Here is a 23,050-nt window from a genome sequence, read left to right as displayed (position 1 = left end):
ACCAGCCTTTAGGATTAGCCACGAGAGTTTAATAGAATATTAACAAATGTCTCTATTGCTTCAATGTGCCAGAGTTTTGCACTCTCACCGCCCTACAGCCGAAGAACACGGAGGCAAGAAATAAACGTTTGCAGGTCATTTACCGTCGTTCCACCAGCCCAAAAGCTTCTCCTGCGAAGGATGGTGGGCCGGGAGGTGGGGCTCCTGCCTCACCCTTCTTGATCGGACATCTGGGGATGAGTGAGAAACCTTTCCTCCACTGGGTGCCCCCCTCCCCCACAAAATGGATCGGGACTGGCGCTTTCGGGGCCCACCAAATCTGCCAACGCCGTGAGAAAGGGGAAAAGTGGTTCTGGAGAAGACAAAGTTGACGGCACCCTTCTGGAGAAAGGAATGTCTAGATGGAGTGGAGATTTTTTTTTCAGAGGTGGAACCCGGAAGGCAGAAGGTTGTCTGGAACCCGAGAGGACAAGGAAGAGTGGGGCATAAGTTAATAATGGCCTTCTTCTTTTTGGGGGATGCGTAGCGCCTGGGCTATTAGAGAATGCGATTCGTAAGCACCGAGGAGCCGCCGCCTTCTCATCTCCGCAGCACTTCAACCGACTGCATATCAAATCCTGGACTCTGGATTGCATAGAAAGGCTGTGGAGGCAGCTTTTGGTCCTAACGGAATGGGCCCCCAAGCCCGAGGGCCTCGAAGACACACATCATGGGGTTCCCCGAGACAGCCGGCATCCCATATCTAGCAGGTAACTTGAAGGAAAGTGGCGGCGAGGGGCTGGAAACTAGCCGTGTTAAGGGAAGCAGGATGCAAACAGATGTTGCTTCACCTTAAGACAAGAGCTCATTTGGGGGCGGATGGAGCTGCGGTGTTCCTGCAACCAAGGGTAGCTTGTGTGGAAGCATCGAAATAGATTTAGGATAGGACTTGGGGGAGAAATCCCCAAACTTGACCATATTCTTTTATAAAAACTGCTAAAGGTGGGGAAGGCAACAGGCCATTCCCAATCCCCAGCCGATCCCTCCCGTCTCAAAGGAACTTCAGGGAAACCCTTTGACCTTGAGGAAAGCCCCCCCATCACCCCCCACAGGGCCTCATCGCGTCTGCCGAGCTCGAGCGGAACCCGGGTTGTGAGAAGGGGGACACAGGGACCCCTTTGGCCCACCCACCGACAAAGAGTCGCAGCGAGAGAAGAAAACCGGAAGGGGAGGCGTTGCTCTCTTTAAAAATTGCCAGTTCAATCCTGTCCCTCAACGGCCCACCAGCACTTTCTGCATAAAGCTGGCGACGAAAATTGGCCGTTTGCAATTCCCATCGGACTGCGGGGAGGAGGAGGAGGAGGAGGAGAAGGAAGAGGAGGTGGAGGAGGAGGAGAAAGAGATGGGCCGTCTTTTAACTCGCATACCTTCATCCAGGCTTCAAAGGTGTCCCAACAACCTTGTCTGTCCAGGCTGGGAAGTTCACGGAGACAACACCCGGTAGTTGCAACCCCAAGGCCGCCCTCCTTCCCTCCCTTCCCTTCCTCCAGGGTGCAATTCTGCCAAGAGGAAGAGCCGAGAGTGGGGGTATACGGGGCCCACGCGACAAAGGAGAGGCCGCGCCCCCTAACTCAACTACTGTCCCACTCGGATGTGAGGGTTGAACTTGGGGTCCAGGCTGGGGTCGTTGTCGGCCGAGGCCCGGCCGAGTTTCATCATGACGATGACGAGCGTCAGGAAGCCGATCCCGCCGATCAGAAGGAAGATGACGAACCGCTGCATTAAAGACCGTGGCTGCTTTCGGGTGCCGAAGCGGTTCCTGCCGGCGGAACGAAAGAGAAGGTTAAGCCGCCGCTCCGCCTTTCGAGATTCTGAATTGGATTTTTGCCTTCTGGGGGGTGCTTTCGAACCGTTGGCTGGCTTGCCGTGAGATCCCACAAGCCGGATCCTGCGCCAAGGAGAGCTTTTAAAAATGGGCGCGGGGGGAGGAATGAGGAAACTGCTAGGAGAGAATCCACGAACCTGCTTCGGTTCTGGATGAGAAGTGAAACTTTTTCAAGAAAGCAAACCAAGGAAGTCCAGTTCCCGTCTCCACAGACATTCAAACCTGGCTTGGAAGCCAGGCGGAGTTTGGCACCGCGCTTGGAAAAGAGCGTTGTTTCCCACCCCCCAGGCCCGTGAACAGCTCGTGCAAAACCGAGAGGACCTCTCGAGGAAACGAGCCCTCCCGCTTCGTTTTGTGACGTTTTCCTCCCCTTCGCTCTTGGCCCCTCTCCAATCTCTGCTTGCTGCTCTCTACCGCCGGCCTCTCTCGGAGGAGAGCCGGCTTCCCCAAACCAAAGCCGGGAAGTCGTTTCTCGGGGGGACTCACTTGAGCAGCTGGGCGAGCCAGCTGAGCGTTGGCCTCCGGCGGTATTTGTCCTCGTCGAAGTCGATGGTGGTGCTCGAGTCCTGGCCGACGCCGGCTTCCCGGGTGTCGTAAATTTTCCGCGATGAGGAGGCTGCAGGGAAAGAGAGAAGGGAAGCCCCGCCCCCACTGGGGTGAGGTGGGCAGAAATAGCCCCCCCTCCCCATGAAACTCGTGAGTTTCGCTGGAGAAATTTTGCATAATCGATTATACGAAACCAAGTACAGCGGTATCATGTAAACGCGACGTTATGAATCATGATGGTATAAGGAAAAGGGGGGCGGGGAAACGGTCTGGGAAAGGAAGCTGCGTACTGGACAATCCCCCCCCCCATTATGCAAACTGGCCCATATAATGCTTAAAATTCTTCTTCCTTGCCCTTCTATAGGATATTGGCAAGCCAGCAACAGCACGGAGGTATTTAATGCTTTATTCTCCTTGCTCTTTATTTTAGGGGTTTTTCTCCCAGAGAAATTACAAGTAGAAATGGAAAAAAAAAAACCAACTCTCCAAAGTCCTTATGAACTTGTATTAAGATTTTTTTCACTCGAGTCTAAAAGGAGTTTTTGGGGTTTCGGGTGATTAAAAAAAAAAAAGGATTTATCCAATACTTTTATCAAATAAAGGCACCCGGATTTTCAAGCAAGGATTCTTCCAATGATCAAAGATCGCCAAAACACGCCAACGTTCATTGGGATTTCTGAAGGGGAGAAGGTCACAACACCTGCCCCCCAATTCAATGTATCTCCCTCTGTCACGCCCCAAACGCAGCTGCCGACCTGCATTGATCGTGAGAATGTCTCTACCTCCATCACTTATGCTGACGATTGTGTGTTGGTCTGCCACTCCGCCGTTCTTCAGGTTCTGCTGCTGTTGCTGCTGTTGCTGCGGGGACTCAAAGTTGCAACTTGCATTGTAGGCGAAGGGGGAGGCTGAATTCTGTGGGGCAGCTTCTTCTGAATTTAAGACTGGGGAGGGGGGGGAAGAGGAAGAAAAAGCTTGAGCTCCAGTGAGAAGTGGGTTGCTGTTTTTTTGAGGCGTTTAGCATTTAGCGCTTGCTGTTAGAGGTGTTAAAAAGTTTTTTTTTCTGGGAATTAGAGGACTGTCTGCAATTTTTTGTAGGCTGCTCAGCCAGTGAGCAGGCAGCATTTAAATCAGTGTATGAATCAATAAAGTAAGATATATAACCTTAGCCTGATTGTGACTGGGTGTTTTGTTTTTGTTTTTTTAATTTTAACGTATTGTTTTATTGTAGAGGATAAAATGAAGAACAGTAAAACAAACGGACAAAAGGAAACAAAACAAAAACATACATCCAACCCTAACAACAAGAACAAGAACAACAAAATATAGTGTACAAAAAAAGAGAGGGAAAAGTGATGATTAAGTCTATAATATTTAACTTGTAGGATCTACCCCTGGCTAAGGGCTGAAAGCAAAGAAACAGCAATACATTCTCCTCCCCCTTTTTATTATTTATTTATTTATCTGGAACGAACTCCCCCCAGGACTTCGTCAACTTCCGGACCTCCGGACCTTCCGCCGCGAGCTTAAAACATATTTATTCATCTGCGCAGGACTGGACTAGGTTTTAAATTTATATGGGTTTTAACTGGGTTTTATTGTGTATATTGTTAATTTTAACTTTTGGGGTATGTTGAGTAAGTTTTTTAATCTGATGTTTTATTTTGTATCCTATATGTATTTTTATTTTGCCTGTGAACCGCCCTGAGTCCTTAGGGAGATAGGGCGGTATATAAATATGAATAAATAAATAAATAAATAATAATAATTTAGGTAGGTAGGTAGGTAGGTAGATGATAATGATAGATAGCTACATAGACGAAATGATAGACATAGATAAGATGATATAGATAATGATAGATGATAGATAATGATAGAAAGATAGATGATAGATATGGTAGATAGATGATGATAGATGATAAATAGATGATAGATAGAGATAATGATAGATAATAGATATAGTAGATAGATAATAGATAGATAATGATAGAAAGATGGATAGATATAGATGATAGATGATAGGTAGAACTAGAGATCTAGAGAGAGATAATAGAAATAGAAATAGAATAGAATTTTTTTATTGGCCAAGTGTGATTGGACACACAAGGAATTTGTCTTGGATAGATATAGATAGATGATAGATAATGATAGAAAGATAGATGATAAGATAATGATAGATGGATAAAGAGAATGATAGATAATGATAGACAGATGGATGATAGATATAGATGATAAGATAATGATAGATCTAGAGATAGAATGATAGATGATAGATATGGTTGATAGATGATTGATAATGATAAGATAGATCTAGGGATATAGAGATAGATAATGATAGAAAGATGGATAGATATAGATAATGATAGATGATGATAGATGATATAAATAGATCTAGAGATTAATGATAGACAGATGGATAGCTATAGATGAAAGATGATAGAACTAGAGATCTAGAGATAGAAAATGATAGATGGATTGAGAATGATAAGATAGATGATATAGATAGATGAGAGATAGATCTAGATCTAGAAATAGATAATGATAGATGATATATAGTGATAGATAATGATAGATATGGATGGGTAGATGATAGATACACATACACACACGGAAAAAGAAGAAAAATCAGTCAACAGATTGAGCTAAACATGACACTAATCTTCAAATCCTTCCGTTAACCCTCCATTATTATATTTAGCAATCTGGAAAGTCCACAAGCGGTTTCCAAGTCTCTTATAAAGCTGCCTAATCTATTATCTCCGATCAAACCAGTTTCATTTAGGTCCTGGGTTGATTCGCTCGTGCAAATGGAGCTTCCTGCACACGCGTGAGTGTCTGCCGCTCGCTCAAACGAAGCTGCGTGTATCTGCCGCTTGCGTGGCCCAGTACCGGACCAGAGCCTGGGGGGTGGGGCGGTTGGTGGAGACCCCTGTTCTAGAGTGACTGTTTTCACAATATGTTAAGCAAGATTAGTTGTAATCACACAGACTTGGACGACGGGTGGTGGTGGACTTGTGGACTCCAACTCCCAGAATTCCTCAGCCAGCAAAGCTACAACTCTGGGAGTTGAAGTCCACAAGTCTTAAAGTTGCCAAGGTTGGAGACCCCTGGACTAGATGACCTCCAAGATGTTCTGACCTAGGCTCCCTTAAAAAGCAGGCAGCAGAGTCTTGGTCACGGCAAAACCCCTTTTATTGACACAACTGTGAATTCCTTTCATTCACAGTCAGCAAGGCTTGGCAAACAGTCTTTCAAAGGAATGTTTATCAACACAGACCTTATCTCGCTTGGGAAGCTGCCACGTCAATAGTTTCCAAACGCAGGGCAAGGCAAAACTTGGCACAGAGTCTCTGGGATTCACGGACAGATCTTCCCACTCTTGAAACGGCCGACCGAACGAATTGTTTCCTGCAAAAGCCCCCTCCCCGTTCGCTCCTCTTTTGTTTCCTATGGGAGGGGCCAATCCCCTCCAAGGTGTGGCGTTACTCCTGAGTCGACCCTGCTTTTGTTCTTGTCTTCTGGCAGCTCTGCGGATGCGCACACTGGGAACGGGCTCTAGCTGTTCCTCTGCCTCAGTGCTATCTATCTCCCTCTTGGGCTCTGATGCAGAGCCCTCATCCGAGCTTTCCCCAGACCCCAGGACTGGCCCAAGTTCCTCCCCAACCTCCTCACTGTCGGACTCTGCCAACGGGCCACAACACAAGGTCCCTTCCAACTGTATTCTGATTAATTTATGATTCAATGAGCAAATGCAAAGCATTTGAGGAATCATTCATTGACCAATTTCAATGAATCATTCCAATTTATTTCCAATTTAGTGCACTGTAAAAAAAAGGGGGGAGGGGCTTTGGAGGTATTTCAAGTACAAAGATGTTTGCTTTTATTTTCAAATAAGACTTGAAAGGGAATTTAAGGGGTTTTTTTTTTTGCTTATAAGAAAGATGGATGAAAAACTCACCCCGACGTGTGGAATAATCTTCTCCCCCTATATTTTGAAATACAGATGCTTCTAAGGCACAAAAAAGGACGGCGGGTCTCCACTTAAATGAGATTTGTGGCTTGCACTCCTGAGGGAATTACACCAGGGATAAGGTGGTAGGTTCTAGAGTAGTGTGGTGGCGCTCTCGCCTCACAATCAAGAGGCTGTGAGTTTGATCCTAGGTAGAGGCAGTGTATTTTTCTCTCTCTCTGGGCACAATGAGAATATTATTTGCTGAAAAAAACTCTGCACTGGCGACAGGAAGGGCATCCAGCCAGTAAACACTCAGCTCCATTTAGCTGCCCAGACTCCACCCTGCAAGGGATTATGGGGTTATAGTCTATGAATAATGTTATGAATGGCACATATTAATGTATATGTTTAAATAGGAAAAGGGAGTTAAGGGGGTGTTGGAAGAGCGTGGATATGAGTCAGATTTTTGTGGTATTTTAGCTTCTGATTGAAAATTGTTACACCCTGCATTTTGTTCTGGGAAGTCTCGGGGGGGAGGGGGGAGAAGGAGGAGGGAGGAGGGAAGTGGGGGGGGAACAATGGATTAAAATTTTTGTCTTTGTAAAACTTTTTCAATAAAAAAAATAGAACACTCAAAAACGATTTCCATTGCCAAGGCCATCCTCATCCAGCTCTTCACACTCTTTCTCCATCGTAGAAGTTTTTAAGAGGAGGGGACTTCCATTCCCAGAATTCCCCAGCCGGCTGGGGAATTCTGGGAGTTGAAGTCCCCTCCTCTTAAAAACTGCTACCGTGGAGAAAAGCTCACCTGAGCTCCCATACTCACCTGTGAAACTGGACCAGTCGCTGCAGTCCGAGGCGTTGTGAGTATCCACCTCCTGAGTCACTTCTGTTTCATCAATCTGAGCAGGAAAAAAAAAAAAAAAGCAGAAATAAAAATCCGGGTTAATAATCTGAAGGGATCCGGAATGAACGTCAAAAGTGACGGGTGATTTGATCGGACTCTTTAAGAGCCGAGTTCTCCATCCTTCTCGGATTGGGGGCCTGGAGGGGGGGGCAGAGGGGATGATTTTGCAGAAAGGACAGGTGCACCTGTGCAAGCACCTGCCACATTTGCAGCGACGTTCAGACGGGTGGGGCCACAAGTGCCCGCCATGAGGCTCCTGCGCAAGTGGGGCACTTGCACCGGCCAGCCACTTGCATGGCCCCATGGCTGCAGCCCATGGGTTGGGGACTCCTGTCTTAGAAGTATTCTGGACATGTTTGTTTGCTTGTTTATAAAATTTGTTGGCCACCTGTCTTAGTTTAAGGTAAGTCTAAGGCAGCTTAAAGGTAAAGGTAAAGGTTCTCCTTGCACATATCTGTTAGTCGTTCCCGACTCTAGGGGGCGGTGCTCATCTCCGTTTCAAAGCCGAAGAGCCAGCGCTGTCCGAAGACGTCTCCGTGGTCATGTGGCCGGCATGACTCAACGCCAAAGGCGCACGGAACGCTCTTCCCTTCCCACCAAAGGTGGTCCCTGTTTTTTCTACTTGCATTTTTTTTTTTAAACGTGCTTTCGAACTGCTAGGTTGGCAGAAGCCGGGACAAGTCACGGGAGCTCAACCCGTTACGCGGCAGCACGAGGGATTCGAACCGCTGAACTGCCGACCTTGCGGTCGACAAGCCCAGCATCTTAACCACTGGGCCACCACGTCCACCAGTTGTCATCTCAAATTTCCGTCGCTAAGCAGGGCGGTGGTTAAGCGCGGTTTGCTTCCTTTCAAAATCTCTTTTTTCCCCCCATCCCTGGAGTCTTTCCAGAAGAGACTGGACTGCCATCTGTCAGAAATGGTGTAGGGTTTCCTGCCTAAGCAGGAGGCTGGACTAGAAGATCTCCAACATCCCTTCCAACTCAATTATTCTTTCCTTCCTTCCTTCCTTAACACTGGAGTTTTTCAAGAAGAGATTGAATAACTTACCTCGGAGCCAAAGTGGGGCATGTGGGGATTCCTGGAAGGGGCAGGGCGGGAAGGGGTAAGCTAACCCTTAAGACTTATATACCACTTCACAGTGGTTCACAGCCCTCTCTAAGCCGTCGTGTCCCACTCCTCCTCTGACGGCCGGGTCTGGAAAGTCTGTGTCAAGCGTGGCCACGAAGTCTCTGCAGCTTTGCCAAAGTCCTGTCAGAGTCCTCAGGGCAGGCAGGAATCCAAGGTGTGACTTCAGCAACCAGATTAGACTTTGTCTGACTCAAGGAATGCCAGAAAGCAGATCCTTTATATAGGCCATGGGGTGTGGCTCCATGACTCAGCACTTATCCAGGCCTGCCCCTCCCTTCCTTTTGCTGACGTCACCTCTCCATTCTCCGGAAGCGGGGATCTGTCCACGTTTTGTCAGCTGCCGACAATTCTAGCTCGTGGCTGGCTTCTTGCTCACACGCTGTGGGGGGGGAGGTTTATTTGCTCAGTCTGTCCGGGCATGGTGCCAGGACTGGGGGCTGGAGATATGCCAGGCCATTCGTCTTCATTATCAGTCTCTGGCTGAGATAGTAGGAGATGGGAGGGGCCCGGCTGCGGAGAGGGGGGCGGGCGAGGCACAACATAAGCGTTTTACAGAGTCAGCCTTTTGCCCTCAATAATCTGGGTCCTCATTTACTGACCACGGAAGGACGGAAGGCTGAGTCGACCTTGAGCCGGTCAGGATCAAACTGCTGGCAGTCGGCAAAAGTAGCCTGCAATGCCGCATTCTAACCACTGCGCCACCACGGCTCATAACAGAACAGGGATAGGCTCGGCCTTGCAGGAGGTTTCCAAACCAAGGCTGGAAAGCCGTTCCATACCCAAGGTGATTTAGTGTATATGTGTACTGAAGGGGGCTGGCCTATATGACCTCTTAGGTCCCTATGAACAACTGAATTATCTGCGAAAGGTCCCGCAAAACCTCTCTTTTAATGTACCATGGTGCCTGACCAAGACTGAAGCCGCCAAGTAATTATAGGGAGGTTGCCTGCAGGGATTATTATTTTTAAACAAAAATAGCTTTTTTTCAAAAAAAAAATATGGACAAAATCAAAGGCTGGAAACCTTGGTCTCAAATCCAAATCTCTGACAATGGAGATCCGTCCATCAGCTAGCTAGGTAGCTCAGTGGCTAAGACGCTCAGCTTGTCACTCAGAAAGGTCGGCAGTTCGGTGGTTTGAATCCCTTGGATAGGTCTCCTGTCTGAGCAAGGGGTTGGACTAAATGACCTCCAAGGTCCCTTCCAACTCTGTTACTGTTACGTTTCCTGAGGCTCTCAACTGCTGGAAAAACAAACCCCAATCTGGATTCATTTTAAAGCAGATTAAAGGTTTAACTAGACCTGAATAGAATAGACTAACCGAGTTGGGAGGGATCTTGGAGATCTTCTAGTCCAACCCACTGCCTAGGCAGGAAACCCTACACTACTTCAGACAAATGGTTATCCAATTTCTTCTTAAAAACTTCCAGTATTGGAGCATTTACAACTTCTGGAGGCAAGTTGTTCCACTGATTAATTGTTCTCACTGTCAGAAATTTCTCCTTAGTTCTAAGTTGCTTCTTTCCTTGATCAGTTTCCACCCATTGCTTCTTGTTCTACCCTCAGGTGCTTTGGAGAATAGCTTGACTCCCGCTTCTTTGGGGCAGCCCCTGAGATATTGGTGTTATCTGGTGGTGTGAAAAATTGCTCATGAAGGAGCCCAATGATGGCAGGACTTAAATTTCTTACCAGGGGAAGCCGGAGTCCGGCCCGAGCCCAGTTGACGGTGGAGAGCTTCTCTCGGAGGGCGGACGCCACCGGACTGACCAAATTGGTGGGAGGGAAGACCGGACCCTGGCAAGAGGGACACTGGTAGCCGGCGGGGGCCGTGTTCTGTGGCAGCTGGTGGGCCATCTCATTGAGGCAGGACCAGTGAAAGAGATCTGGAAGGAAGAGGAGATGTTAAAACAAAATCCTGCCTTGGAGGCACTATGCCAGTGATGGCTAACCGTTCTGTCATCGCGCGTCGAAAGCGCATAATACAATGGAAGCGTGACACCTGCTGCAATTATGAACCCTACGCACTCCCTCGCCCAGGGGTGAAATCTAAAAATTTTCCCTACCGGTTCTGTGGGCGTGGCTTAATTGGTGGGCATGGCTTGGTGGTCAGGTGACTGAATGGGCATGGCCAATAATAATAAATAATAAAAATAATAAAGTATACAAAACTTGGGAGCGCATCGGTCTACCTTCTTTAAAAATAGAGGCACCGGTCTACTAATTGCTAATTACTAAGGGCTGTTCAATTTTTATATAGATTTTGGCCCCTCTTCCGAACCAGCATTCCTCACTGTCCAAAATATGGACTTGGTTGTAAAAGGATGCAAAGGACCAGCTGTCGGAGGCTGAGGTGAGGCCAGGGCCATCGGGGAGTAAGGTGCGAACTCCAGAGCCTTCAGAGACCAATAGTAGTGAGGCAGAGGAACAGGAGGAGCCTGTTCCTAATGCACGCATGAGAAGAGCTGCCAGAAGGCAAGAGCAGCTCAAGCTAAAAGGACGACTCGGGAGATGACTGGCCCCTCCCATAAGGCTTAAAAGACCAGCAAAGGCGTTTGGGCTCTTTGCCGGAAAACAACGTTGATAGCTTTGTCTTGTTGCATTTATTTTGTATCATTTTGTCTTCTGAACGTTTGGCAGTTTGCCTAATTGGACCAAGGTGTTGGGAGGAATTTGCTTTAATTTAGTTCAACTACTCTAGGAATGAAGTCATTCTCAGCTGTTCGAATAAAGTTTGTTTTTTCACTGACTGAGTTTCTTACTACCTACTTGGGCCTGGGTCACAACAAAAAGCACCTTTGGGACGTTCTTCAGCTGACGGGTCCCCTGTCCCAAATAGCGTTTTGGGGGGCCACAGTAGGGGGAAGCCTCCCTGGCGCAATGCCCAGAGAGTTTTCTACTGACCGTAACACACAAGCCGAACTGTCTCTTTGTTGGAAAGAAGCGCGTTACACAACCGGCAGTTGGGATTGTAATCGCTGTCTTGAAGCCACTGCAGGTACGACTGGACGATGCACTGAAAAGAACAAACAAAACAGGAAAATAAATAAATAAATAAATAAATAATAATAATAATAATATTTTAATTTGTATACCGCCCTTCTCCCGAAGGACTCAGGGCGGTGAACAGCCAAAATAAAATACAAAAGAAACAATACATACAATACTAAAAAACAACCCTTAAAAAACTTATTCAAATGGCCAAATTTAAAATGTAATAACGCCCTATAAAATTGACAGAAATTTCAAACCCATAAAATCAAATTAAAAGTTTTAAAAATCAAGCCTGTCTAGCAAGGCGGAATAAATAGGTTTTAAGTTCGCGGCGAAAGGTCCTAAGGTCAGATAGTTGTCGAAGTCCAGGGGGAAGTTCGTTCCACAGGATAGGAGCCCCCACAAATAAATAAATAAATAAATAAATAAATGGGTGTGACGGGCAGCGAGTAGAAATTGGGGGGGGGGAGAAGGGGAGCCTGTTTATGTCATAGAATGGGAAGACCCTCTTATTTCAGTTTTTAAGGTGATTTGCAACAATCACAATCTAACACAGAGGGGGGAAAAAAATTGGGAAAAAAAATCAAATGGGGATTTTGCACTATCCTTCCTCTGCCACGCCCACCAAGCCACACCCACAGCATCAGCAGTAAAAAAAATTGAATCCCACCACTGCCCGTGACCAAGGGACGCTTGACTGGGTCTTATATTCATTTTTGCTCCCCAAAATAGGGCTTATTTACCAGTTAGGTCTTTTTTTTTTATTTGCATTTATATCCCGCCCTTCTCCGAAGACTCAGGGCAGCTTACACTATGTCAAGCAATAGTCTTCATCCATTTGTATATTATATACAAAGTCAACTTTATTGCCCCCAACAATCTGGGTCCTCATTTTACCTACCTTATAAAGGGGATGGAAGGCTGAGTCAACCTTGGGCCTGGTGGGACTTGAACCTGCAGTAATTGCAGGCAGCTGCTGTTAATAACAGACTGTCTTACCAGTCAGAGCCACAAAGGCCCGTCTATTTGCGGGGAAATATAGCACTAAATGGGGTTTTAAATTTGTATTTAAAAGTTTTAGGGCATCAATTGAATTTAACTTTCTATTTTTTTTGTTGTTTTATATGTATTATATGTTTTCTATTGTTTTTTTTTGGCTGTGAACCGCCCGAGATGGGCGGTATACAAATATAATAAATAAATAAATAAATAAATAAATAAATAAATAAATAAATAAATAAATAAATAAATAAATAAACAAACAAACAAACAAACAAACAAACAAACAAATAAATAAATGCATCCATCTGGCTGATGGTCTTACCTGGGGCTTATTTTGGGGGTAGGGCATCTTGAAAAATCATGCTAGGGCTTATTTTCCGGTTGGGTCTTATTTTCAAGGAAACACCTAAGTCTCCTTTTTCAAAATTGGTCACAACTCTGCAGCTGCTAAGCAAACTGTTAAGCCGAGGCTCACCTGTACACTGTAATTGAGAAAACCAAAAGCGGAGACGACTTCCGGTGTCCGGTGGCAACGGACGTCTGGAAGGCTTCTCCTGCCTCTAGTGTCCGAATCCGGCCGCCGCCGAGGCCCTTAGGGGCCAGGTGTTCCGAAAAGGACACCTGCCGCACGGACGGCTCGCCAGGGGTCTCCCAGCCGATATACAGGACTGGGGGGACCGATGCTGGCGCGTCCTAGGCTCGGCGGGGTTCGGAGGCCACAGGCCGCGGCCATTACTTTGGTCGTCGCCTGGGCCGCTGTGCCCGGTGACACCGGGGCTTTGGATTTATAATTGCAGCAGCCTGGTGGTGAACAGGGAACGGAGAAGAATTGAGGAATGAAGAAGGGAAGGGAATATCGGCAAGCGTGGTGGAGTACTCCGGAGTGGGGGTTTTCTCCCCTGCGACTGGAAGAATCTGAATCACTTTGGAGAGAGGAGAACTTAAAATAACAAGATTACGGTTTTGTGGAGCTCTGGAGAGAAGAGGTGATGGAGAAATTTAGGAGGGAGGTTTGAGGCCCCCTCCTCTGAGGAACAATGGTGGCGTCCAGCTTCCGCCTTCACTATGAGAATCTTGATGACATCACTTCCCTTGACTTCCTGGTTGATTAACTGTACTCTGGACTCGTTGCTCCTGTGAGTGCCCCTGGTGGATCCGGAGGAAATTATAAGGATACTGTGCTTGCCTGAGGATTTTGAAAATTTTTTTTAAATGGCAAAGGTCAGAGACCAACTGCTGGAGAAATGGAGAATTCTGGAAAAGTTATCTAATATGGACAAGAAACTGGATGAAATAAGAGCAGAAATTGTGACTATCCAAAAGGATTTAAAGGATACTCAACAAGTCTCAGCAGAAAATAAGCAGAAAGTGGAAGGTCTGGAGGGTGAGATGCGGGCAGTGCAGAAAAGAGGGAGGCGACAAGCAATGCTGTGCTTGGACTACAGATGGATAAAATGTCTTATTTCCTTAGGTTTCAAAATTTGGAAGAAGTGGACCAAGAAGACTTGAGAGATGTTGTGACTAAACTGTTGGGAGAATTTCTTGGGAGAGGTGTTGATTTTATGAATTGGGATGTGGATCGAGTTTATAGAGTTAATTCACAATATGCACGCATGCAGTTCCTAGAGAGGTTCATGTCAAATTTGTGAAAAGAGGCGAGAGATGAAATTCTTAGAAAACATAGGAGTGGGGCACTGACTTATAGGGGCAGGAGATAGCCATTCTGAGGCAGATTCCCAGACAGGTACGTGAAATGAGAAAGAAATATTACTTTTATCAAGCAAATTGTACCAGAAGGAGTGGGCTTCAGATGGCTGATGCCAGAGGATTGATGATTTTCCGGGAGGGCATTACGAAAAAAATTAGTACAATTGCGGAGGCTGCGGCCTACGTGGAGGAACACAAAGCCCTCCTGGATTTAGATGACCCAGGAATTGAAGAAGGGGAGGTGATAGACCATGGGGTGGAGGCGGCTGCCGCTGTTGCGGCCCTGGAGTTGGGTCAGGCTGGACCCAGAGTTCTGAGATCCAAAACTAGGAAGTGACAAAGATATTTGGTATTGTGTTGGTTTTCCTTATTCTCTTTCGTATGATATTCTGATTATTCTTGACCCTTCCTTATTGTGTATGTAAGATTGAAACTTAGCTACTTCGTATCACCTGCTTGCCATATGGCTGTTGTATGTGTTTAAAATTTTGAGTAAAATTCTTATCATGTATAAGAAAAATGAAAATTTACCATACCTGATATGTATTTGCATAAATCTTTTTTGACCAATAAAAACTCTTTATATAAAAAAAAAAAAGAGAAAACCAAAAGCTTTCTTGTTCTTATGTGAGACGTTGGTTAAGTGCCCCATTTTACGACCTTCCTTGCCTCCGTTGTTAAGTGAATCACGGCAGCTGATAAAGTTAGTAACATGGTTGTTCAGTGAATCTGGCTTCCCCATCGACTTCGCTGGTCGGGAGGGTCGCAAAAGGGGATCAGGTGACCCTGGGAAACAGCAGCCGTCGTAAGTATGAGTCAGTTGCCCAGCGTCTGAAGTTTGATCACAGGATCATGGGGATGCTGCGCAGGTTGTATCCAGGGGTGAAATGTAAAATTTGTTATTACTGGTTTTGTGGGCGTGGCTTGGTGTGGAGGGGTTAATGTGATTGGGTGGGCGTGGCGAACTTTTTTTTTTTTTTTACTTTTAAAAGCATGTTTTCTACAAGCTCTTCAGTAGAAAACATGCTTTTAAAGGGTTTGGTGATCAGGCAACTCAGCTGGGATCGTCAGAACCATTTAAAAACATTTTTTACACAACCTCTTCGGCCCAAGAGCTTGTAGAAAAAATGCTTTTAAAAGGTTCCTTCGACAATCTCAGCTGAGTTGATCGTCAGAGGTTTTTTTTTTTTCTTTTAAAAGCTTTTTTTTTTTTGCCTTTAAAAGAAAAGAAAAGCCTCTGACGATCAGGCAACTCAACTGGGATCATCGTCGGAGCCTTTGAAAAGTATTTTTTCTACAACCTCTTCGGCCGAAGAAGTTGTAGAAAAAATGCTTTTAAAAGGCTCCGATGATCCCAGCTGAGCCGCGCGATCATCAGAGGCTTTTTTTTTTACTTTTAAAAGCTGTTTCTTTGGCTGAAAAAAAATGCTTTTAAAAGTAAAAAAAAAACAACCTCTGATGATCGCGCGGCTCAGCTGGGCATGCGGGATGGAGAGAGGGATTTTTGCTACCGGTTCTCCAAACCACCCGCCGCCAGCGCTACTGGATCGGGCGATCTGGTCTCAACCAGGAGCATTTCACCCCTGGTTGTAACTGTGAAATACGGTCTGACGTCCCTCTTTTCAGTGCCGTTGTTAACTTTGAATGGTCACTAAATAAACTGTTGTAAGTCGAGGACTTTCTCCTGTATCCCTTGACTAACCCTCTTAGGTCCTTTCCTATTTGTTAACTGCGTGGTTTCACACCCTGCTCATCCGAGGCAGCAACCTTCTGATTTCTCCGGACTCTCGTTTCAAAGCCTCTGGCTTCTCTCTTTACCTTGGCATGGTTAGCGACAATGCAGTTCTCGCACACGTTCACCCGATGCTCAAAGCAGAACAGGTTCGTGACCTTCCTCTTCGGACATTTGCAGAGCCCCATCGTAGTCGGCGCAGGGGTGGCTTAGGCTGAGAAGAGCTGGAGAAAGAGGACACGGACAGAGGGGTGAACTACACGAAGGTCATGGTTCACCTGTGCTTCCCCAATCACATTCGCAGTTCCAAGACGTTCCCTCGGCAAAAATTGCAACGAACTGGACAATACACAGAGCACAACGATTTTGAAGCTCTGCCAAGATGCAAATGAGGGATGCTAAGCTTACAGATCTTACTTTTACATCTTTACATCATGCTTTTACGCTTTCGTAGCTGCATGCATAAAAGGAAAAAGAGGTGTCAGGCCTGTCATAGTTTGGGCATTTAGGAAAGAAAGACCCTCGACTCCCATTTGTAGGAAAAGATGTTTCATTACCCAACTAGGCAACATCATTAATGCTAGAATACTTTTATTAAAGCCAGGTGGTTACAGCCAAAGGAAAGCTGGATCTGAAAATTCCCATTCAAAACTTTCCTTTTTCTCATTCCCTTCCCCCACCCTGCTCCCGCTTGACCCACTCATGAGTTTCCAATGATATTAAAATGTTGTGTTTTGATAACCGCTTTGAGGTTTGGCACCTCTTTGACGTAGTTTCACATTCCGTTCTCATGCTCGTGTCCTTGGATGCCCTGGTCTGTTCTAGATTGGCACCTGTGGTACCTGCCACCACTCTCCCCCCTCCTGCATTTTATGGCAGGGTGCCAGCGAAGCGAAGCAGGCTGAAGTATTTACGATGGCAGACCTGACAGCAGGTGACACTGAGAAACCTGACCTTGTTGAATGCCTATCTTTTTAAAAATTTGTTTTTATTATGCATTTTTCTTTATTATACATAACGTTTCCATGTCTGCAATGGCAGGGCACTGTCTGTATCAAATCTCTTTTAAAAACATAATAGTTTTATATGCACCATAATTATAACCATTTTTTCCTCATAATACATACAATGTAATCTTCCCTTCTAATCATCCTATACAGTTTAATCTACAATCAAGTATAATCCAGTGGTAATATTGCTTATAGTATTTACTGCTTGCTTATATATATGTAAGCAATATGCACACACTTGTATTTTATATTTTATATATAAAATACAATATTTGTATATATTTTACATTGCTCCTTTATATATATTTTATATATATATTATATATATATATATATATATTATATATATATATATATATATATATATATATATATATATATATATATATATATATATATATATATATATATATATATATATATATATATATATATATATATATATATATATATATATATATATATATGTGTGTGTGTAGGTCTTTGGTTATTCGGGTTTTCTCCCGCGTAAAATTGGAAGTGTCTTGGCGACGTTTCGACGAAGTCTCATTCGTCATCTTCAGGCTTCAGCTTCGTGCTTCTGGGAGCAATATATATAACCAAAGACCTACATACAAACACCCGTGAAAACCTCAGAAAACATATATATATGTGTGTGTGTGTGTGTGTGTGTGTGTAGGTCTTTGGTTGTTCGGGTTTTCTCCCGTGTAAAATTGGAAGTGTCTTGGCGATGTTTCGACGAAGTCTCATTCGTCATCTTCAGGCTTCAGCTTCGTGCTTCTGGGAGCTGTAATCTCACATTGCTCCCAGAAGCACGAAGCTGAAGCCTGAAGATGACGAATGAGACTTCGTCGAAACGTCGCCAAGACACTTCCAATTTTACGCGGGAGAAAACCTGAATAACCAAAGACCTACATACACACACACACACTCTTTTATTTTATTGATCGTCCTTAATTATAAATTACTAACTTCTGCTTCTATTTTCTAACCGGTTATAAAATAGGATCCAACAGTCCTTTTCCTCCTTCTCTTCCTCCTCCTCCTCCACAAACCCCACTCCCTTCTAGTACTGATGATGTTCTCTAGTTGGGTCACGAAACGTCTGCAAGAAAACAAGGAAGCCCAGAGAGCACCCAGGACCCCTCAGGTTAACCCTGAGAATATAAATATTCTCTTTTTATTGGTCTTCCTCCTTCTCTACATTAATCCCCCTCCTTTCCTTCCAGCACTGATGATGTTTCCTAGTTGGGTCACGAAACGTCTGCCAGAAAACAATCCAAATCAGAGAAACACCAAGATCCTCACAGTCCTTTTCCTCCTTTTCCTCCCGCCCTAAACCCTGCTCCTTTCTACCAATAACACTGATGATGTTCCCTAGTTGGGTCACGAGACGTCTGCAAGAAAACAAACAAGCCCAGAGAGCACACAGGACCCCTCATGTCAATCCTGAGAATAAAAATATTCTCCTTTTATTGGTCTTCCGCCTTCTCTCCATTAATCCTCCTCCTTCCCTTCTGACGCTGATGATGTTACCTGGTAGGGTCATGAAACGTCTGCCAGAGAACCACAAAAGCTCAGAGGGCACCAAAGACCCCCCCTTCCACTCCCACCCCCCTTACAGAAGCCCTCATCACCTGACAGGGCAGCTCCTTGACTGACGGGCCTCCAAACCCGCCCGCCCGCCCGCCGTAACTCCGAAGCAAGGGGTTCGATCTAATGGGGAGGGGCGGGTAGATTCCCCCGCCATCCTCCCCTGGGGGCTGCTGCAATCGGGGCTCAGCCCCATCATCCCCTGCCCTCCTGGCCACCAAAGCCCATCGCTCTCCCTGTCCCCGCCCCTCCCCTCCAGGACCAGGGGGGGTCCTCGAGATCATATTGCCGGGCCCCTCCCTGTAGCCACCAGCGGTGGGCGGGGGGGGAGATATACCCTACCTGCCTCCCTTGGCGAGGAAACCGTCCCGGGGAGGCCCAGGAGCCGGTAAGGAGCGTCCGAGCGTCGCCGAAGCAGCCCAACCGCCTCTGGTCCGGCCTTCGGGCGACGGGCGAGGCCCACCTGTCTCCGCCGCCTCCCTCCGGCCCTCTGCCACGTCTCTTCCGGGAACGTCGCGCTCTGATTGCGTCACGCCGGCCCCTCTCTCTCTTTCTCTCTCTTATTCATTCACTTCCTGTCCCCGCCTTCTCGCCCAAAAATGGCGGACGGCGCTTATCCGGCAGACGGCCCGACGTCACTTCCGGCGGGGCTGTGGCGGGCGATTTCAACGGCGCGGAGAAGCGATTGCAGGAGGAGGAGGAGGAGGAGGCGGCCGTCATGGCGGGAGGCCGCCCCGGGAGGCGGGCGCGCTCGGCCGGGGAGGCCCGGGAAGGTGAGGGGAGGCCTGGGAGCGAGGGGGGGGGACCCCGTGGACCAGGCCCGGGGATGAGGAGGAGGTTTCGCTTCCAAAGCGCCGCTTCCTGGGCAGCTTCAGGGCTTCCCTGCGTGGGTGGCTTCATTTGCTCTTTTTATTTCCCGCCTTTCTTTACGGTTGTTATATCCCGCCTTTATATTATTATTGTTATTGTTATTATTGTTATTATTAATAATTTATTTATATTATACCCTGTCTTTATTCGTTATATTCCACCTTTATTACTCTACTTTGCCGTTATTATCTCTTATTCATAAAACATGAAACTCGAGTCAACTGGAAATTTAAAATGTGTCATCATCATCATCATCATCATCATATTATAATATTTTAATTTTTATACCGCCCTTCTCCCGAAGGACTCAGGGCGGTTAACAGCCAGATAAAATACAATACAATACAATACAATACAATAAAACCAATTAAAAAACTTATTCAACAAATATCATTGACTGGCGCTAATGGTTGATACGGGTTGCTGCCAGCATCCTAGGTGGTATATTATTATTATTATTATTATTATTATTAATCTTTATTCATTAAACATGAAACTCAGTCAACTGGAAATTTAAAATGTGTCACAAATATAATTGATTGGCACTGATGGTTGATATGGGTTGCTGCCAGCATCCTAGGTGGTGTATTATTATTATTGTTATTGTTGTTGTTATTATTATTATTATTATTAATCTTTATTCATTAAACATGAAACTCAGTCAACTGGAAATTTAAAATGTGTCACAAATATAATTGATTGGTGCTGATGGTTGATACGGGTTGCTGCCAGCATCCTAGGTGGTGTATTATTATTATTATTATTATTACTACTACTACTACTACTATTATTTATCTTTATTCATTAAACATGAAACTCAGTCAACTGAACATTCAATAATTATTATTATCTTTTTATTTTTATCATACCCTGTCTTTATTCAGTATTATATTCCACCTTTATTACTCTACTTTGCCATTATTATCTCTTATTGATTTGTAGGAAGTTAGCACCTACCCCCACCCCCTCCTAGAAGAATGAAATATTTTAGAAAATATTTAAAAAGGCAGAATATAATTTCCCTGGATGAGAAATGGAGAAACATGTTTTCAAGTCAAAGCAGCTTCCTGACTCCCCCCACCTTTGTCAATGGGTCAAAGACAGAAACTCACTCCCCCCATCTTTGTCAGTGGGTCAGAGGTAGAAACTCATTTTCCCCACCTTTGTCAATGGGACCATCATCTGCAACATAATATTGTTGTTGTTAGTCGCAAAGTAGTGTCCGACCCATCGCAACCCCATGGACCACGTTCCTCCAGGCCTTCCTGTCCTCTACCATCCTCTGGAGTCCATTTAAACTCATGCCTCCTGCTTCAGTGACTCCATCCAGCCACCTCGTTCTCTGTCGTCCCCTTCTTCTTTTGCCCTCAATCGTTCCCAGCATTAGGCTCTTCTCCAGGGAGTCCTTCCTTCTCATTAGGTGGCCAAAGTATTTCAGTTTCCTCTTCAGGATCTGGCCTTCTAAAGAGCAGTCAGGGTTGATTTCCTCTAGGACTGACCGGTTGGATTGCCTTGCAGTCCAAGGGACTTGCAGGAGTCTTCTCCAGCACTAGAGTTCAAAGACCTCAATTCTTTGGCGCTCAGCCTTTCTTATGGTCCAACCTTCACAGCCATACATTGCAACTGGGAAAACCAGAGCCTTGACTTAATGCACTTTTGTTGGCAGGGTGATGTCTCTGCTTTTTAGTACACTGTCTAGATTTGCCATAGCTTTCCTTCCCCAGGAGCAAGCGTCTTTTGATTTCTTCCCCATCTGCGGTGATCTTGGAGCCCAGGAAAATAAAATCTGTCACTATTAGCAACATAATAGGACCCATCTAGCAACTGAAACTCACCACATGACACCTGGGAAGATTACATCAGCCAGCAAGGCTAGCTAAGACCCCCACCCCCTGGGAGTCTGACAACCAATCAGGATACTCTTCCTGTGCCCCAGAAAGTTCAAAGCTCAGAAAAAGCATAAAGCCAGGGAGCGCACAGGATCTCATCCCTTTTCTGTTCAGGATCTCAAGCCATGTGATCCTGGCCACCATTAAACCGTCTTTCCAAGCAGCCTCCATGTTTCCAGTGTCTTTGTCCCCACTTGGAACTGAACCCAGATGGATATTTCTTCCAACAGATTAAACATGAAACTCAGTCAACTGAACATTTAAAAATGTGTCACAAATACCATTGACTGGCGCTGATGGTTGATATGGGTTGCTGCCAGCGTTCTAGGTATCATCACCATCAATAATTATTATCTTTTTATTTTTATTACATCATGCCTTCATTATTATATTCCATCTCTATAATTTGTCATTATTATTGTTGCTGTTGTTATTACTACTAATAATAATTAACATTATTATTATTGTTGTTGTTGTTATTACTATTATTATCTTTTATTTATTATTTCCCGCCTTTGTTCATTCTTTTTTTTTAATTGAAAAGGTTTTTACCAAAAAAAAGCTTTCTTTCACCCCTCACCCCTCCTCCCCTTCAAACCCCCCCCCCCCGACTTCCCGGAACAAACACAAGGTATAGTTAAAAATAAAACAAACATATGCTAAAAATTTTCCCTCCTAAGTCAATTATACTCCTGCATTTCTCATCAAATCCTAACCTCCCCCAATGCAATCAGAAATAATACATCCTAATCATTCAAAGGCAGTCTGATATCTCTTCATCTGATATCTGTTTTGAATATAGTCAATCCATTTTTTGCATTCATTTAAGTATCTTTCTTGCGTATTGTCTTTCAAAAAGGCTGAGATTTTTGCCATCTCAGCCAAATTGGCAACTTTCAATATCCATTCTTCTATTGTAGGTACTTCTTTTTTTCTTCCAATACTGTCCTATCAGTAATCTTGCCGCTGCTATTAGATTTAAAATCAATTTAGTCTCAATTACTGTACACTTTGTTCATTCTTATATTCCATCTTTATTTATTACTATTCTTCACCTTTACTCAATATTATTATATATTGCTTTTATTATATCCCACCTTTATTCATTATTATTATATCCCATCTTTTTCATCATCATATCCTGCCTTTATTTGTTTTTACTGTGGTTAGGCCACACAGTGAGCCAGATACTCATTTATTTATTTATTTATTTAATTATTTATTTATTTTATTTGAATTTATATCCCGCCCTTCTCCGAAGACTCAGGGCGGCTTACACTATGTCAAGCAATAGTCTTCATCCATTTGTATATTATATACAAAGTCAACTTATTGCCCCCAACAATCTGGGTCCTCATTTTACCTACCTTATAAAGGATGGAAGGCTGAGTCAACCTTGGGCCTGGTGGGGCTTGAACCTGCAGTAATTGCAAGCAGCTGCTGTTAATAACAGACTGTCTTACCAGTCTGAGCCACAGAGGCCCGTTGGATTTGGCATTTTTATCCACCTGTCGCGTCCTTCCCAAGGACCTGGGATAGGCAGATGTGAATAGTTGGTAGAATTATTTCTTTAGCCCTTGAGGTAGCCCTTGAGTTACAACAGTTTGTTTAGTGACTGTTCGGAGTTACAACAGCTCTGAAAAAAAGTGACTTATGGCTGCTTTCACACTTAACGACCATTGCAGCATCCCCCATGGTCACGTGATCAAAATTCAGACACTTGGCAACTGAATTCATATTTATGACGGTCCCGGGGTCACATGATCCCCTTTTGCGACCTTCTGACAAGCAAAGTCAGTGGGGAAGCGAGATTCACTTAACAACCGTGCAGGCTGATTTAACAGCTGCAGTGATTCA

At 45.1% G+C, this 23,050-nt stretch overlaps 2 protein-coding genes across 2 annotated transcripts in view; one reads left to right on the top strand and one right to left on the bottom strand.

Moving 5' to 3' along the window:
• Nucleotides 1-7: 7 nt before the first annotated feature.
• Nucleotides 8-18,940, bottom strand: ZFPL1 (zinc finger protein like 1). Its single transcript, XM_058160626.1, has 8 exons — nt 18,777-18,940; nt 15,918-16,055; nt 11,301-11,412; nt 10,089-10,282; nt 7,189-7,264; nt 3,193-3,354; nt 2,351-2,480; nt 8-1,798 (listed from the first exon to the last, which is right to left on the bottom strand). The coding sequence occupies exons 2-8, from the start codon at nt 16,017-16,019 to the stop codon at nt 1,615-1,617; spliced, it is 960 nt and encodes a 319-aa protein (XP_058016609.1). The 5' UTR covers nt 16,020-16,055; nt 18,777-18,940; the 3' UTR covers nt 8-1,614.
• The window catches only part of CDCA5 (cell division cycle associated 5), a 23,961-nt gene continuing 17,657 nt past the window's right edge, over nt 16,747-23,050 (top strand). Inside the window, exons 1-2 of the mRNA XM_058160755.1 lie at nt 16,747-16,765; nt 18,794-19,207. Coding sequence (XP_058016738.1) covers nt 16,747-16,765; nt 18,794-19,207 — 433 coding nt within the window. The remainder of the gene's footprint in view (nt 16,766-18,793; nt 19,208-23,050) is intronic.

Source organism: Ahaetulla prasina, chromosome 17 (genome assembly GCF_028640845.1).
Source record: "Ahaetulla prasina isolate Xishuangbanna chromosome 17, ASM2864084v1, whole genome shotgun sequence".
Taxonomy (NCBI): domain Eukaryota; kingdom Metazoa; phylum Chordata; class Lepidosauria; order Squamata; family Colubridae; genus Ahaetulla; species Ahaetulla prasina.
Note: the sequence above shows the minus strand (reverse complement) of the source record. Positions and strands in the feature narration are given on the sequence as shown.